Source organism: Drosophila nasuta, chromosome 3, assembly GCF_023558535.2.
Source record: "Drosophila nasuta strain 15112-1781.00 chromosome 3, ASM2355853v1, whole genome shotgun sequence".
Classification (NCBI taxonomy): domain Eukaryota; kingdom Metazoa; phylum Arthropoda; class Insecta; order Diptera; family Drosophilidae; genus Drosophila; species Drosophila nasuta.
In genome coordinates this window covers 46,817,678-46,833,863 of record NC_083457.1, presented here as the reverse complement: position 1 = coordinate 46,833,863, position 16,186 = coordinate 46,817,678, and the positions used below count along the sequence as shown (strand labels likewise).

The window sequence follows — 16,186 nt, the reverse complement described above, 5'->3', positions numbered from 1 at the left end:
GGTCTTTGAAACGATGTCTACAGGTTTTTTAACAACTGTATTTAAAGCATGATTTAATTAGCAGTTTTGCGCAAATTTTAATGAACTTTTTTCTTTTGGTTTGTGTGTTGCCATTGATTGATTCATTTAATGAATATTTTATGTTGTCGCTCTTGAACTTGGCTCTCGGCTTTGATCAAGGTGTAAACAGAGACCAACTAAAGTGATTTTTGTGGTTTTTCTTTCGGTTTGTTTGTCGTATAAATTGCGAGTTCCTTAGAAGATTACTCACTTAAAAGTTTTTAAGAAATAAAACACTCTTGTTGTTCTTTCCTCAATTTATTCAACAATTTTTAGTACACACTAAATCACAATATAATAAAATCACATTTAAACAATAAATTATTTACAAATTCGTAGACAATTAGAGCAAATTGTTACATCGATTATTACAACAACAATAATAATATTAATAATAATAATAATAATTAGTAATAATAAAATACATTCATAACAGTTGCTTTAGCCTCCTCTTTCATCGACTTTTTACTTCACTGGCGCCTCGTCTTCTTGTCTGCCCCGCTGATATATATAGTAGATCAGGCTAATGGCTGCGATTCCTAGACCTCCACATAATCCAACCCAGTGGACAATGTCGAGGGTCTTTAGCGTGTTGATCAGTTTCTTCTTGAAGAACTTTACCATCTCGCCATTCAGCTGAATGCCCTGTGAATTTCAATGTTAATTAATAATCAGATTAAATTAAGCTAAGTTGACTGACCTCCTCGACCCAAATGGCTGGCATCAACACCGTTGTGAGATTCTCGGTGATCGTTATGCGATTAATACTCTTCAAGAACATGTTGAACTGCACTCGCTTGCCACCTTGCAATGGCGTGCCCGTTAACTATATTAAATGCACTTTCGATTAATACTTTAACGATGATAAAACTTTAGTTCAAGGCACTCACCGATTGCACATCCACAAAGGTCTGATGCTTCTTGGCATCGGGCTTGAGGCCTCGGATCATCTTTCGATATTCATTCGAGGCGCCAAGCATGTGAGGCAGCGTCAGAATGACGGGCGCATCTGCAATAATCATCATTAATCGTTAATCGTTATTCATTTAATATGCTCCATTAAAATTTTGCATGAAATTCCAATTAAAATATATTGAAACTGGATTAAAGATACAAATATTTACATCAAAATATATCGCAAGTTCAATGGATCGCTGAACTGAGAATCACCAAAAAAATAAAAAGAGAAAAAACATCTCAAGTACAGTGAAGCACAGCATAGTGCGGAAGTAAAGATTCAATTTTGTGTTTACTTAGTATTTATTTATTTAGTTTTTTTTTTTGTGTAGCATTGAACCAATTTGTCTGAGTTTCCTCATATGGTCGGGCTGAGCAAACATTCGAGAAACGCTTATTGATGAAACTGTTAACTCACGTTTTGCCAATTAAAAGCCAAGAATCTCAAGTCGAAACGTGCGTCCAGCAAACACCCAAACAAAACAAAACAAAAAATAAAAAGAAAAATCAAATAAAATAAAATACGAGAAATACTCGTAATAAAAAATGAAGAATATGGAATTTAATGCTTCAATTTGTAGAGCGCACTCGAGGAAGATCATAATGAGCCGATGAGCACTTCAGAAGCCATAAAACCAGCCGTCAACACTTTTCATTTCAAATGCGCAATACAAATTGTGTCTGTGCTTTTTATTCCTCTCTGTTCATGTTTTTTTTGCTGGGATCTGCAACTGCTTGTTTGAAGTGTTAATTAAGAAATTAACAATAAATTGGAATGGGTCAATAAACGACAGAATATCACATTTATCTAGGATGCCGCACAATAAATACTCTGAAAGTAATTCGAAACTCATGGAATGCAAAGACTACACAGAAAAAAAAGTGCTTAAGATAATAAAGCATTTTCAAGTTTAATTTTAGTTTGAGTTTTGAAGTATGCATTCAGTATTATGCTGTCAAATTAATCTGTGTTGAGTATTGAAATAAAAAAATTTACGAAATATACTGGACTATAAGATTCTGGGACAATTGAATCGAAGCTCAGTCTATAGAGCTGTCGCAAATCATTCTTTTGAGGTTTTTGGTTTAAGTGCTGCACGATACGGTATAATGTATTTCGTAAGATGAATTAAACCACTAAGTAAGACTGATTACAATAAATTCTAATTATATAAAAACACTAAAATAACTTTATCCACGCATTCAGTATATAAAAAATACTAAATGTACCATATGATATTATATTTCAATTCAGAATAATTATATAAAAATACTAAAATAATATTATCCAAAAATTCAGTATATGAAAAATACTAAATATACCATATGGTATTATATTTTAATTCAGAATGTAGGATTCCAGTAGGAATTAAAAGTATTTTTATAGTTCGGGATTAATCAGATATTGACACCGCTTTATTCCCAAAGTTAAACATTTCAGTTTTACTATTTTAATAATTGAATTAACAAGATATTGATACTGCTGCGGTCTTTTTCGTTTTTATCGTTTAAAATAAAATTAAAAATGAATAGTAATATTGAAATACAAAGATCACATTTTAATGCGTACTCGGAAAAATGAAAATAGAAACATAGACCGCTTTTTGCTTAATTCTACGAAATTTTCCTTTTTTTTTTTAATAAAGTCAAAAATAAATAGTACTCGAAAATACTCATTTAACATGCCAATGTGTACTAAGTAAAACAGAAATACAATTTTTTCAAAAATACCAGAAGGTGTTCATAGTAAAATAAAAACACTATTCTTTCAAAAATACCAAAAGATGTTCGTAGTAAAATAAAAATACTATTTTGCCAAAAATACCATAAGGTATTTAAAAAATAAATATTTTCCAATGTTTTCATGCTTAATTCTGCGTCTTTTCAATAGATTTTTTTCTGTGTACTAAACAGCAATAAAATAAAAAATTAATAGTACTCTAAAATACACATTTCACATTTGAATGTGTAGACTCGAGACTCTTCGTTAAGTGCTTTAATTCGACCCACACAGCTGTGCTCCAATTGCAATTTGTTTCGTTTTTGTTACGAGTATTTTTTTTTTTGCTCTGCGCGTGTGCAAATCCCAAGTTCTTAAAGATGCTTGAAATAATTATTGATATTATATGAAGTTTTATTGCTAGTGTCGATTTTAATGAGCTGTGTGTTTACGAGCTGACTTTGCACCTACAATTAGCATAAAATCAACATATAAAAAATCGATATCAAAAGTGAACTCGATCGGAGTTTGGATTCATGTTAGTAATAAAAATTGAAACATATTTCTGCAATAAAGCGGATGCTGCTGGGCGAGGGCGGATTCACAGTAGTCTATGTAGCTGACAGACTGAAAAAATTAGCATATCAAGCATAAAACATAAAGTATAATCATCGGACAAAACAAACACGCCAAGGCGTAAACAAGCATGTCAAGCATTTCCGGATTTTCTAGAATTGTTTTGCATATAATTCTTCGTCGCGTTTTGTTTGTGTCTATTCAAATTATCGCGCTGATGAAGCAGAAACTGAAACTGAAACTGAAAGTTGATACTCGTCGCTTGGGGTTTAATTTTGGCTGTGACAAACGCGGCTAGATAATTAGATAGTCAACTAACTATCTTTGCGGGGGGTTAGACTAATTAATGCCCATACTAATGGGGCCCAAAAGATCGTTAGCATATCAAATATCGAATATCGGAGTCACAAAGTTGTCGAATGTACACTTTGCTACTCGTAAATAAAGTGGTAATTAAATTCAAATGGCTAAGCGAGATTTTAAATTTAAATTGCTCAGCTTCTGAACCACTTATCGAGCCAGCAACACTTTAATTAAATCGAGGTGTTAGACTGAATGAACACTTACCCAAACAGGTTGTCAGATCCAATGCGCCTGCATAAAGACATCCGTTCTTCCGTTTGATCACATTCGCCAATTTGTCCACACAGAAGCATTCGTTATCATGTTCGGGTCCAATGTCGTTGATAAAGTTCTCCCCAATAGAGTATCTGAAACCGGGTATGCCCTGATACTGTATATCCGACTGATAGAACAACTGCACAGAGCGACAAATGTCCGCACTAAAGATGTACATCGAGTCGCCTCTTTGTCGAAATGGTGGATATGAAGAAGCGTCTGTTCCGTTGATCTGATTGCAGACCGAAGTCTCGCCTTCGTTGCTGCTGTTGAGCCACACTTGCAGATTGTGCGAATCGTCTAGTTTTTGTATCTCCAGCACCTTCATCGCATCGCCTTTGCCAGTGTGCACCTCATAAACCTCGTGGCCAGAACCATTTTTCTGTTAAATTGAGGGTAGACGAAATGTATAGAGTTGAGTAAGATAAAGAGAATATTAAATTGGGAATTGAAAGGAAAATTAATAGAACTGAGTTGTACAGAGTTGAGTAAGATAAATAGGATATTGATTTGGTTATTGAAAGGAAAATGAATAGAGCTGAGTTGTACAGAGTTGAGTACGTTAAATATGTTAGGATATTAAATCAGGAATCGCAAAGTTAAGTCAAATAAATAAGATATTAAATTGGGAATTGAAAGGAAAATGTATAGAATCGAGTTATATAGACTTAAGTCAGATAAATAGGATATTAAATTTGGAATTCAAAGGGAATTGTGTAAGATAAGGAATCGCAATGTCAAAAGTTAAATTGAACTAAAAGCTGAAGAAATATAGATAATTTTATTTGAATTAAATTTAAGTTGCAATAAAATTGTAATTAACTTGAAAAAGGATCAGAGCAAATGAAAAAGCCAAAGCTAATTCAATTTTCATAAATTAAACAAATTTGCAATTGAATTTATCTGGAAACTAAGCACTTAAGGTAAAAGTAACAAAGCTAAAGTCGAGTGTGCTCCACTATGAGATAGCAGATGTTCAGGTTGACTAAAAGCATAACATTGCGGTTATAATTTAAAAATATACCGAATTAATATACTGCAAAATTACTAGAAATATACCAAAGACTACATTTGCTATATATATGTACAATATTCAAAAAATACTTTAAAGTGCAAAATATACCAGATTGTCAGCCATAGCAACTAAGAATTGTAATAAGTATGTGTTTTTGGCATTCAAAAGTATTTCTTCTATTTTACAATTTTGTATCTGACCAATTATAGTCAAACTTGAATTAAAAATAGAACTGAAAGAAAATTGCCAATGAAAAAAGTTAGATGCTATCTGTGTTAGTTAAGAAGTAGCTGTCTAAGTCGATTAGAGTCTGAGAAAAAAAAAATACTAATAAAAACAATGGCTCAATTATTCAATCAAAATGTAAAAATAAATAAAAACAATTTTAAGTAGTATTTTAACACTTAATTAAAATGCACATAAAAATATCTGGTTGAATTGTCACTTAGAAAACAATATCAATATAACATCAAACTAAGTTAATTAGAAATGCAATAAAAATGTCACTTTGATTCGAGCACTTATTTAAAATACAAATAAATAATTGCTCTGATTGCTACTTAGTTTCTTCTTATAAATGAAATTGGAAGTTTAATAAAATGGAAATTAAATTCAAGTTCTTTAAATGCAAAACATAAATAAAGGCAAATGGAATTCTTGATCTAATTGAATTGTTACTTGATTGTCAACATATAGAGAAATTAAAATGAATCTAAGCACTTAATTAAAATACAAAACAAATGAATATGCTTATGGGATTGCTAATTACATGTCCAAATAAAACTAAAATTAAACGAAATTCATTAACTATAAATTATATTCAAACAAATATATCGATGGAGTGAAATTGTGGACTGATGGCATTTTTGCTTCTATGCCAAAAAGGATAAATTAATTGATTCAAATTGAATAATTTTTTTTAAAGTCAAATTTAATTCTGAGCAGTTCAAGTAATATAATTGATAATATACTTAAATATGTTGAGTATGCTCGACTGTGACTGTGAATAAAAGCGGTATTATCTTCAAAATATACTAAATTACTATACCGAAATTTCTAAAAATTCTAAAAAATACTAAATGTTATATTAGGTATATTAATATAGTACTGCATTCAACATATATGTTTAGTATTTTTGCGGTATATTGATTTGGTATATTCTATGGTATACCATATAGTGCAAAATATACTAGATTGTCAGTCAAAGCAACTAAGTTACGTAGTAAGTAGACGTTTTTGCCCATATTAAAGATTAAAATTGAAATTAGGTTGAATTAGCTTTGACTATTTTAAATACTTAAACAATCAAGGGGAATTCTCGGTCTATTTGAATTGCTACTCACGTGTCCAAAGAAGGAGAAGGCCAAACTGCCGTCGCTCTGTTCTCGAATCGTCTTCGAGCCGCTCTCCTTGATCTGATTGCAAATGGCCTTGGCAATTCCCTGAGGATTAATGCAGAAGCGGACGCCATCGAAGAGATATTCTCGAACTGAGGTAGTGACAAACATGGAGCGCGGATCGTTGAAGACAGCCTTGAGATTGGCATTGAGATGGACCAGAAGCAACGCCAGTCCAGGATCATTCTCGCCAATTTGCAGCACAGACTGCAAAAAGTGAAATTGAAGAAAGTCAAAGAGATGAGCAAAATCTCAATATTGAAATGAGCCAAAAACCAGGAAAGGCGTCAAAGCAGTAGCGGCATAATTAATTGTAGAATATGTTGTTAATTTGTTAAAGGCGATTAAAGCGTTTTGGCTGTAAGCAATGGAACAGGCAGTTAATTGGCAGGCAGGCAGGCAGCAGGCGGGTACAAAATTTGTTATTATTAATTACTCAAATAACAAGGAGAGTTAGGAGTGTTAGAGCTGTGTGTTAGTTGAACGAGTCGATTCGAGTCTGAGATATACAGTTTGTCAATTTATCAAAAATATATATAATATTTACACTTGGCAGTAGTTCTCTCTATCTTCGCCAAGGTTCATGCCAATCAATATGAATAACAGTTGATGATGAGCTGTTGTGATGTGTGATGTCTGTGTATGAACTTGAGTTTAATGAGCAACTTTCGTAATTAATAATAAACATGCATAGCCGAGGAATTGATAAAAACAACAGGCGAACTGTCAGATAGAGGAGTGACAGATAAAGTCACACAAACAATATTTTAAACTTACTTTGACATCTTCAATAAGGCTGATTAAGATGCCGTTAACCCAGCTAAAGGGTGCTAAAATTAGTTATTAACGTTATTATCCATGAAAACACCTCAAATGACATTCAAGTCTCAAGTTCTCAAGTTAAGTCTCGAGACTTAAATGCCAAGGTGAGTTTTTGGAAATAGAAATATAAATTTTTAGAGCAACATTTTAACCTTTGTTTGATAGTTATTATCTTTTATATTACAGCCCTGAACTTCTTTAGCTACAAGTAAGGGTAAGTGCACATAATAATTTGCCCAGGTTGGAATCGTAATTAATAACAAAATCGATTCACTTATCAACGACGCTCATCAGAGGCCGAACAAAGCGAAGGCAAATTAAGTCACAGATTGTATCTGATGTCAAACAATTTGTATTCGAAGTATCCATTACTTAACCGAAAAACAATTCAGGTCAATGTGTAGTTAGTTAGACTTAATCAAAACCGAATCCGTATACCATAAATAAAATGTTAACCCATCATGCACTCAATATACATTGTATGTTGGCTCTTTATAGAATTAGTAGTAAATAAAATTACTTTACGTTTCCCTCGAATGCGCTCCATCAGACGCTTTAAAACACGAACGCCGGGTGTGCGATTGAGACGCGAGTTCAATCTATTTGCAAAACCCTGTAAGATATCAGTGATTTCTCTTTCGAATACTTGCAAAAAGGCCTGTGGAGAATGTGTTCAGAAGTTATATCAATCTCAATTTGTAATATATATAGTTAAGATAGTACTTGGGGTATATAGTATATTCATATACTAAACTTACATTCATGTGCATGTTGAGGGCCACAATGTGATCGCTTTGTCTGTAAGGAGCTGAGGCATCTTCATCGAAATCAAAGTGCACATTCTGCACATAAGTAATCTTTGATCCATCTCTCGAGAAGTGCTTCACCTTCTTCTGTCGATATTGTCTGCGAAAAAGGATATTATATTAGCATTTTTTTCTATTACACCAAACTATATCTCTTACTTGTAAACATAAGGTCCGATTTCTTCAACTATTGGTATGGCGCCGTGTTGTATCATATCAGGATTTGTCACATTGAAAATGTAGACTTTGAAGTTAAGCGGTTGAGGCAAATTTACAAAGCGTTTATACTGCTCAGAACCATCGGCAATTATGACGCTCTAGAGATGAGAGAAAAAGGATTGATAAATTAGTTTAATTTAAAGACAAAGTATAAATCATAAAGAAGGGATATTCACAACTGCCAAACGAAAAGAAAAAAGGCTAAAGCTCATTACAGCTTTTCTAGTTTAGCGATAATAGAAACAAAAAATATAATTTGTAAACAGTTTAATAAATTAGTTTAGTTCAAATGTGTCCAGAATAAAAAAAGGAATACTTATAACAATCAATGTTTAAACAAGGCTAAAGGCCAATTGAGGATTTTTAGTTTAGCGATTGATAAATTAGTTTAGTTTAAAGACAAAGTATAAAGCATAAAGAAGGGATATTCACAACTGCCAAAAGAAAAGAAAAAAAGGCTAAAGTTCATTTGAGCATTTCTAGTTTAGCGATAAAAAAACATAAAATATAATTTGAAAAGATTTTTATAAATTAGTTTAGTTTAAATTCAAGGCGTAAAGAATGAAAAAGGAATATTTATAACAATCAATGTTCGAAGAGAAGAACAGAGGCTAAAGGCCAATTGTGCTTTTCTAGTTTAGCGATAATAGAAACATAAAATATAATTTGTAAAAAGTTTAACAAATTAGTTTAGTTTAAATGTGTCCAGGATAAAAAGGAATACTTTTAACAATCAATGTTTAAAGAGAAGAAAAAAAAGCTAAAGCCCCATTGAGGATTTCTAGCTTAGCGATATAAGAAACATAAAACATTTGCAAAGATTGTAATAAATTAGTTTAGTTTAAAGGCAACGCTTAAATGATGAAAAGGAATACTTCTAACAATCAATATTTATAAAGAAGGAAGAAAAAGTCTAAAGAAATATTGAAACTTTTCTACTTTAACGACTTATCTTAGTAATAAAACACAATAATCTAAAATTTCCAGAAATTTGAAAAATGATAATCACATTTGCAACTTAATTTGTTCTTAAATCATAAATAAATTCTCAACACGTTGTCAGTTGAGTTTTTTTTTCCAATCGTGGGTTAATTATTATTTATTAAACAGCATTTACTTTTTTTGCTTATTTGCCGTCTAACCACATACTATAAGAAATAAGACGGCAAATATGATGATGAATTAGTGACCATAAAAGTCTCATCAACATCGCCAAACTGTCGAGACTGTGAACCAGTTTTTGTTTTTTGGTTTTGCTTCTTCCATTTATAATGAGAGTTGAAATAATGACGACAACGACAGCGCAAATATTTCAAGCACTCATTGCATTAAAATTTTTGATCATTATACGTTGTCTTCTAATTTGTGTTATTTTCTGAGGCGTTATTAATATTTGTTTTCGTTGACATTTCGGTGCATTGAACTGCGCACAAAAACAAATCAATTAATGTGCATTTGAAATAACTTTAGCATTGATAAAATTGCGTAAGCCAAAGTTAACTAATATTATATGCATTTAGAATCAATGATCACGAGATCATAATCCAATTTGATCATAATTCATATATTTAAATTCATGTACCAAAAGCTTTACAGTGCAGTATATTTTTTGTAGTATGTAATATATATATAATACTATTAACTTTACAGTTCAGTACATTTGTAGTATATAATACATATATAGTATATTTAAAGTATACGGATATGCAGAGTTGCTTTCTATAGTAACCTTTAATCTTCAATAGTTATACAACACTTCAGCGAAGTTACCGTTAAGCACTACTCAACACTTAAATTACATATGTAATAATTGCATATTACACAGCACCTAATAATGTAAGAAAGTATCGAAAGGAAGAAATTAGAAAATTGATTATGAAGCGAGTGATCGACGCTAGAAGAAACATTGTGAAATGGGGCAAACTAATAAAATTGGTAAAAACAAGAAAGCAAATAAAATGTAATTTCTATAGATTTATGAAATTCTGACTAATAGACATTAGGTAGTATATCGAATTGGCGATTTAAAATTAGCTACTTCATGTATTATTTATATCAACTTTAGCCCTGTGCTGCAATTAACAGCTTTGCAGCACCTTGACTAGAAGTCTTAGCAACTGTACACGATTCCCTTATAAGGTAAAACATAAAAAATTGGCAAAGAAATAAAAAAAAGAGCGAACATGACTAGCAATATAATTTTATGATGGGGTTAAACTCAAGCCACGTACATGGTACAATTAAAGAATTGTCAAAAACACAAAAATCTTCGACGAAAAAAAACTCCATAACATAAAAAAAAATACAAACAGAGGCAGACACTCAAGGTCAATGCACACGCAGCGCGACCGTCGCAGACTATCGACGACTATCGGCAAAACAATCGGAGTGTTGCGACTGCGCAGTCGACGATCGAAGAGCATACAAAACGATTGATTAACCTTAAGAGCGACCCCAAAACCGTGAAGAGAAAGAGAGTCGAAGATGGAGGCACACGCATTGACAATGGCCCAAAATCCAGTTGGCAGCCAAACAAAATAATAATCAACAACAACACAACACAGCACAAAAAAAAGCAACAAAATAATTATTGCGAAATTGACCATTTTTTAACAAGCAACAACAACAACTGCGACAAGCGACAACAACAAGAAATCAAAGCCAAAGCGAGTGCCAAAACGTGACTGAAATTTTTGAAGACTGTCTGTCGCATGGCTGATGATGAGTTCAGAATGTGCTCAGCGTTGGGGTCAATTCGGCGTATGCGTAATATTTAATTGCCTCTGCTTTCTAGATCGCCATGCGATACATAATTGTAATTGTCAATGTCTGTTGAGCCATTGCATAAACACAAAACTTCGGTTAAGCAGCAATTGACCATCGAGGCACTTGAAGTGCTTTGAATTTCAATTTGGCTTTATTTGATTTGCTTTGAATTCCAAATAGAAATTGTTTGCTTTGTTTTTGTTGTTACAAGCCAAGTTTCGCCTTCAACTTGAAGGCGACAAAAGCCTTAAAAACTAGGTGCTTAACTTTTTTTTTTAACCTGGCTTTTAACCACATTCTAGATTGCATCCGAATGATACGCAAGACACGGAACTTCAATGGCTCGTAAAAAACAGCAAAAAAAAACAGTGAAACATGGTTTGAGTTGACCTCTGTCATGGGCGCCAGGTCGCTTAAAGTTTTAGTGACTTCTACGATTCGAGGTTCCCAAAGCATGACAACCAAAAGTACAACGACAACCCTAAGAGCGCAATTAATGTGACTTCGGCTGCCATGGGCAGGGCCATAAGGCAATTAAAAAGCGATGTGCGCATTCTAATTACGTTCACAATAAAACACCAACTGAATTGTGAAGTGAATCTGGCAATGACTCAGTCTCAGTCTCCCCCTTCCAAGCCCAGCAACTTATTCACCTTGTCTCACCCAGAGAACTTAAACTAATGTTGTCGATCCATCAACCATTAGTCTACATAGAAGAACATATTTAGAACAACGCGATCGTCAGTCAAATTGTAAAAGACATAAATTAGAATCTTCTATGTAGAGTGGGGGATTATACTTTTGACTTTCTGACATTTTCATTGCTTTCGGGGAAAATGCAGTCGAATATCTTTCTTTTTACGTTTTGCTATTTCAATTTAGTCGGCATTCTAAAAATGTGATGGATGCCGTTGTGTTGATGGACATTTGGCTGCAGTCGTATTAGGTTTTTTTTTATAGAATTGTTGTATCTAAGTTTGGAATTCGTACAAGTAAAAAGTAGTACCGTAGTTGCAAAATTAAAAACAAGTAGAAAAAAGTACAGCTGAGTGTGGTCGACTGTGAGATACCCTTTACCCATTTTGAATAAAGCTAAAATTCCAAATTAATAAAATACAAAAAGTGTACAGAAGCTTATATTCAGTATATTGATAATTAAAATTATATTTGGTATATTGATATATTATACAAAAAATAGTAAAATGTACCAAAAGTATGTTTGGCATATTGATATATTATACAAAAAATACTAAAATGTACCAAAAGTATTTTTGGTAAATTGACATATTATACCACAAAAATACTAAAATATACAAAAGTCCATATTTGGTTTATGGTATTGTTAAAATTGATATATCACAAAAATACTAAAATATACCGAAGACTGTATTTGGTATATTGATAATACTATACATTAAAAAATACCATAGAGTAGTGAAATATACCAAACAACCAAACGACTGTGCTATAGAAATAAAATCATGTGTCTATCTCTTATAGTATTCATACAGACGGACGGACAGGCGGATATGGCCATATCGTCTCGGCTGATCAAGAATATATATATGTACTTCATAATGTCGGAGATGCCTCCTTCTGCCTTCCACATGCATTTGCTGCAGGCACAAAGTTTTAATACCCTTCTACCCTATGGGTAGCGGGTATAATAACTGATTGGTAATGATCTGATCAGAAACTGATTTTTCATATGACATTTAGTTATTTCTTAATGCAATAAAACTTAAGATGGAATATTATGTTAAGCCGTTTTCTAGAAAAGTTTTTTTTAGCGGAAAAATTCTCAAAAATGTTTCATCTTTTTATTTCACAGCTATTTATACAAAACCTTTCGATACACTCAATAGAATAAAAGTCGTGTTACGATTGAATAATGCACATAATATAGTTTAGTTTCGTTGCATTTTTTATCATGTTTGCTGCAGCAATTATAGCAAACACTCCCTAAACAATTGCGAATGCATTTTTAGCATGTTCTGCAGTGTCATTCATGACGATAATGAAGCGTTGTTTGGCTCGCTCGCTGGTGGCGTAACTTTGTAGATCGTTGAGAGATATTTGGTAATCGCCTCGACAGTGGTAATGGTAATGAGTTAGTTGTACCTGCCAGCCTGCCTACAGCTAACTGCATTTGGAATGTAATGCATTCGTGTTCTATTGAAGGTCATGCTTAGAAGCCAGCCTAAGTGCTTTATGTGATTGCTACAACTTTTAGAATTTCCAATCATCCAAATGGAATGCCTTTTTGAGTGAAAGTTAATTCGATGACCCACAAAATCAATAAACTTCCCTATTTCTATTCCCTATTTAATGACTTATTTGCCGTTTATAATTGTTATTAATTTAATAAATCGATTGCAAACTCCTCTATTTATTAAATGAATAACAATTAAAACGGCCAATAAGTCATTAAATAGGGAATATAAATCATTTTGATTTGTTTGATAATAAATACTTTTTATTAAGCCAGATATGGGCACATTATTTTACATATATTGCATGTTATCATTTATATTATTTTGCTTTATTACTTTTCTTTGGAAAGTATGACTTGGAATTTCAATGTTTCAACTTTAATTTTATCGCTGTCTATATTAGATAAATTTTCCCTAATATAGTGACTATTTTATATATTTTATAGTAACTATAGTAGAGAACACTTAACTAAAAAAGAATAGTAAAAAAAAATTAACAGTTGAATAGAAAATTTACGTAGAAATTAAAGCGAAATTTGTATTTTGTATTTAAAAAACAATAAAATACAAAAAAATAACTGGAAATTGTCTCTAAAGGGAATTTGAGAATTTGTATTGTTTTTCTAGATGTAGGGTATTAAATTTTCGCATTGAAAATGTTAAAGCTGTCAAGTTCAATGAGCTGTTTTTGTAATAGAGAGATTTTCAGTAGAGGTTATTTGTTTTAATTTTTTCATTTCGCACAGAAAGGAGACTTTTCCAAATTTATATTTAAACTGCAACATTATGCTTTTAGCATACTCTAAATCGTTGTAAATACTGAAAAGAAAGAACTATCATTGTATATTTCCTAATAAGAAACATTCAAATAGAAGTTATTTGTTTGGCAGCTAAAGTGTGAATTTCAAATAAATCAAATGTAAGCTGAGTTCGTCTGGATTTAGTGTATAAGAGTTGTTTTAAAAAATTAAATTCTCCTGAGAGCTTTCATTGTGAGAGGGTGATTCAAATAGGAGTTGTTTATTTTATTTTCTCATTAGCAGCTAAAATGCGATGCTTAGTGAAAGAATATACATTTAATTCATATTTAAACTGTTTTCTTTTGGGTGTAGAGTATGCTAAAATCTTTTTAAATACTCAAAAGTTACTACTTTCTGAGAACTGTCATTGTGTATTTCCAAGTAAGAGATGTTCACATATAAGTTATTTATTTAGTTTTCTATTTACGAGCTAAAGTGTGAATCTCAAAGATTCATTTAAATCAAATATGCTATTCTTCTGAATGTAGAGTATGCAAGAGTCGTTTTAAATAATCAAAAGCTATTACTTTCTGTGGGTTGTGATTGTGAGAAAGATGCAAATAGAAGTTGTTTGTTGTGCGATGCTCAAAGTCTTTCTCATTCGTATTATTACTCAGTTGTGTTATTTGCTCGCACTTTGTGTAATCATGGAAAATAACTAACTTTAGGTTGACGCCCAATTCTATCGCATATCCGCTATTTTGCTATAATTTCACACTCACCTGTTCGACCTTTTTGTGAATCATTGTGGGAAACAGCGACCAGCCACAATAGCCACCCAAACCGGCAATGATGACGCCCAGGGCGCTCACAATCAATGACCAATGGATCATTTTGGATTTGGCGAATTCAAAACTTTTAAGAGAGAGAGAGAGAGATCGAGTCTTAAGCCATCGGCCAATTGCTGGTGTAACTGTTAAGGTATTTGCTTGAAGTTCAATCTCAATCTCAAACTTGAATCTCGAATCTTGAATTTAGCCGGCAGCTTTAATCAGCGCATAGTTTTGTGTGTGGTTTATTTACTGGGACAGCTTTTCGGAGCTCTTGTTGAAGTCGCCTGACCTACGTCAAGACAGTTTGCTTGAGGTTGTTGCCGATGTTGTTGTGGTTGTTGTTGGGGTGCCGAAACAAAGCGCACTATTTATAAGATATACGCGCTTTCAGGTTTTGCCTTTTGTTATATATACTTATATGTTTTGAAATAAACAAGTTGTTGAATGCGGCTGCGATGCGTTGTTGATGTTGTCGGCGTTGCTGCTGTTGCTGCTGTTGCTGCTGCTGATGTTGCTGCTGTTGGGGTTAGCTTTGGCTTCGTTCACTTCGGTTTGGTTCGGTTTAGTTTGGTACATAAGAAATATTGTAATTTATAATGTCTTTTGTCGTAGTAAAAGCGCCAAAAAAAAACGAGTTTATTTCGCCTCGTTTGCTTTGTTAGGTGAAAGCTTTTTGTTATTTTTTTGTTGTTTTCGTTAATTTTTTGCTTATAATTTCGTGTGTGGTACAAATATTTTAATTGGGTCGACACTTGTGACGCGCTGAAGTTCATCCACGAACTGACAGCTCAAGATAATTGCGACACATATTTATTTGTTCTACCACACACACACACACACATGTAGAAGCATACACACTTAAACACAACAATGGCCACACACGAAGTTAGCGTAATAGGGTTTCAGATTTGTATCTGGGCCAGGATAGTTATAGCTTAGGCTACCGATTAAATCGGAATACATTTATTTAACGAACACACGCGAATTCGAAAAAAAGAAGGCCTAAAACAACGTCGAGACTGGGTAAGTACAATATGCACTTTGTGGCTCTTAATTACCGGGAATTTGACTAAGCGATAGGCGATAGACGATAGGCGATATACTCGGAGATCGTTGCGCGGTTGAAACAACGCGCCGCATGGAACAACCGTAAACGACTGCCAAAGTTCAAGACAAGCTCAGAGCAAAGCGGCGTCAACAGTCTGAGTTGAGTTGACGACCTCCTCTCTCTCTCTCTCTCTCTCTCTCTGTCTGTCCGCACCCTCGAAGCCCTCTGAGCGATCACGTCTGCACACAGCCCTGTGAAAACAGACAAAGAGAGAGAGGAAGCAGAGAGAGCGAAAAAATGCGATAACGAAGTGTGGCGCTCACTTCGACAGCTGAAAAAGAGTTGAAATCGTGTCTCGACTGACCCGGGACTTGTGTCTTTAATGATGCTGCGACT

At 33.1% G+C, this 16,186-nt stretch overlaps 1 protein-coding gene across 3 annotated transcripts; it reads right to left on the bottom strand.

Annotated features, from left to right (window-relative positions):
- Positions 1–313: 313 nt before the first annotated feature.
- Positions 314–15,986, bottom strand: LOC132792836 (sensory neuron membrane protein 2). Of its 3 annotated transcripts, XM_060802335.1 has the most exons (10): positions 14,692–15,986; positions 8,131–8,288; positions 7,924–8,071; positions 7,691–7,823; positions 7,121–7,173; positions 6,290–6,550; positions 3,881–4,313; positions 951–1,069; positions 761–886; positions 314–705 (listed from the first exon to the last, which is right to left on the bottom strand). In XM_060802335.1, the coding sequence occupies exons 1-10, from the start codon at positions 14,800–14,802 to the stop codon at positions 526–528; spliced, it is 1,722 nt and encodes a 573-aa protein (XP_060658318.1). In that variant the 5' UTR covers positions 14,803–15,986; the 3' UTR covers positions 314–525. The 3 variants fall into 3 exon arrangements, with proteins under 3 accessions (XP_060658318.1, XP_060658319.1, XP_060658320.1); XM_060802336.1 differs by lacking the exon at positions 7,121–7,173 and having other exon boundaries at positions 7,686–7,823; positions 14,692–15,982; XM_060802337.1 differs by lacking the exons at positions 7,121–7,173; positions 7,691–7,823 and having other exon boundaries at positions 14,692–15,984.
- Between the last annotated feature and the right edge of the window lie 200 nt (positions 15,987–16,186).

Coding starts and splice junctions, on each gene's coding strand:
- LOC132792836 (XM_060802335.1), bottom strand. CDS start 14,802: ATGATCCATTGGTCATTGATTGTGAGCGCCCTGGGCGTCATCATTGCC. Junction 7,824..7,923: donor CCCTCAACATGCACATGAAT/GTAAGTTTAGTA, acceptor CATTCTCCACAG/GCCTTTTTGCAAGTATTCGA. Junction 6,551..7,120: donor GCCTTATTGAAGATGTCAAA/GTAAGTTTAAAA, acceptor CACTTTTTGCAG/TCTGTGCTGCAAATTGGCGA.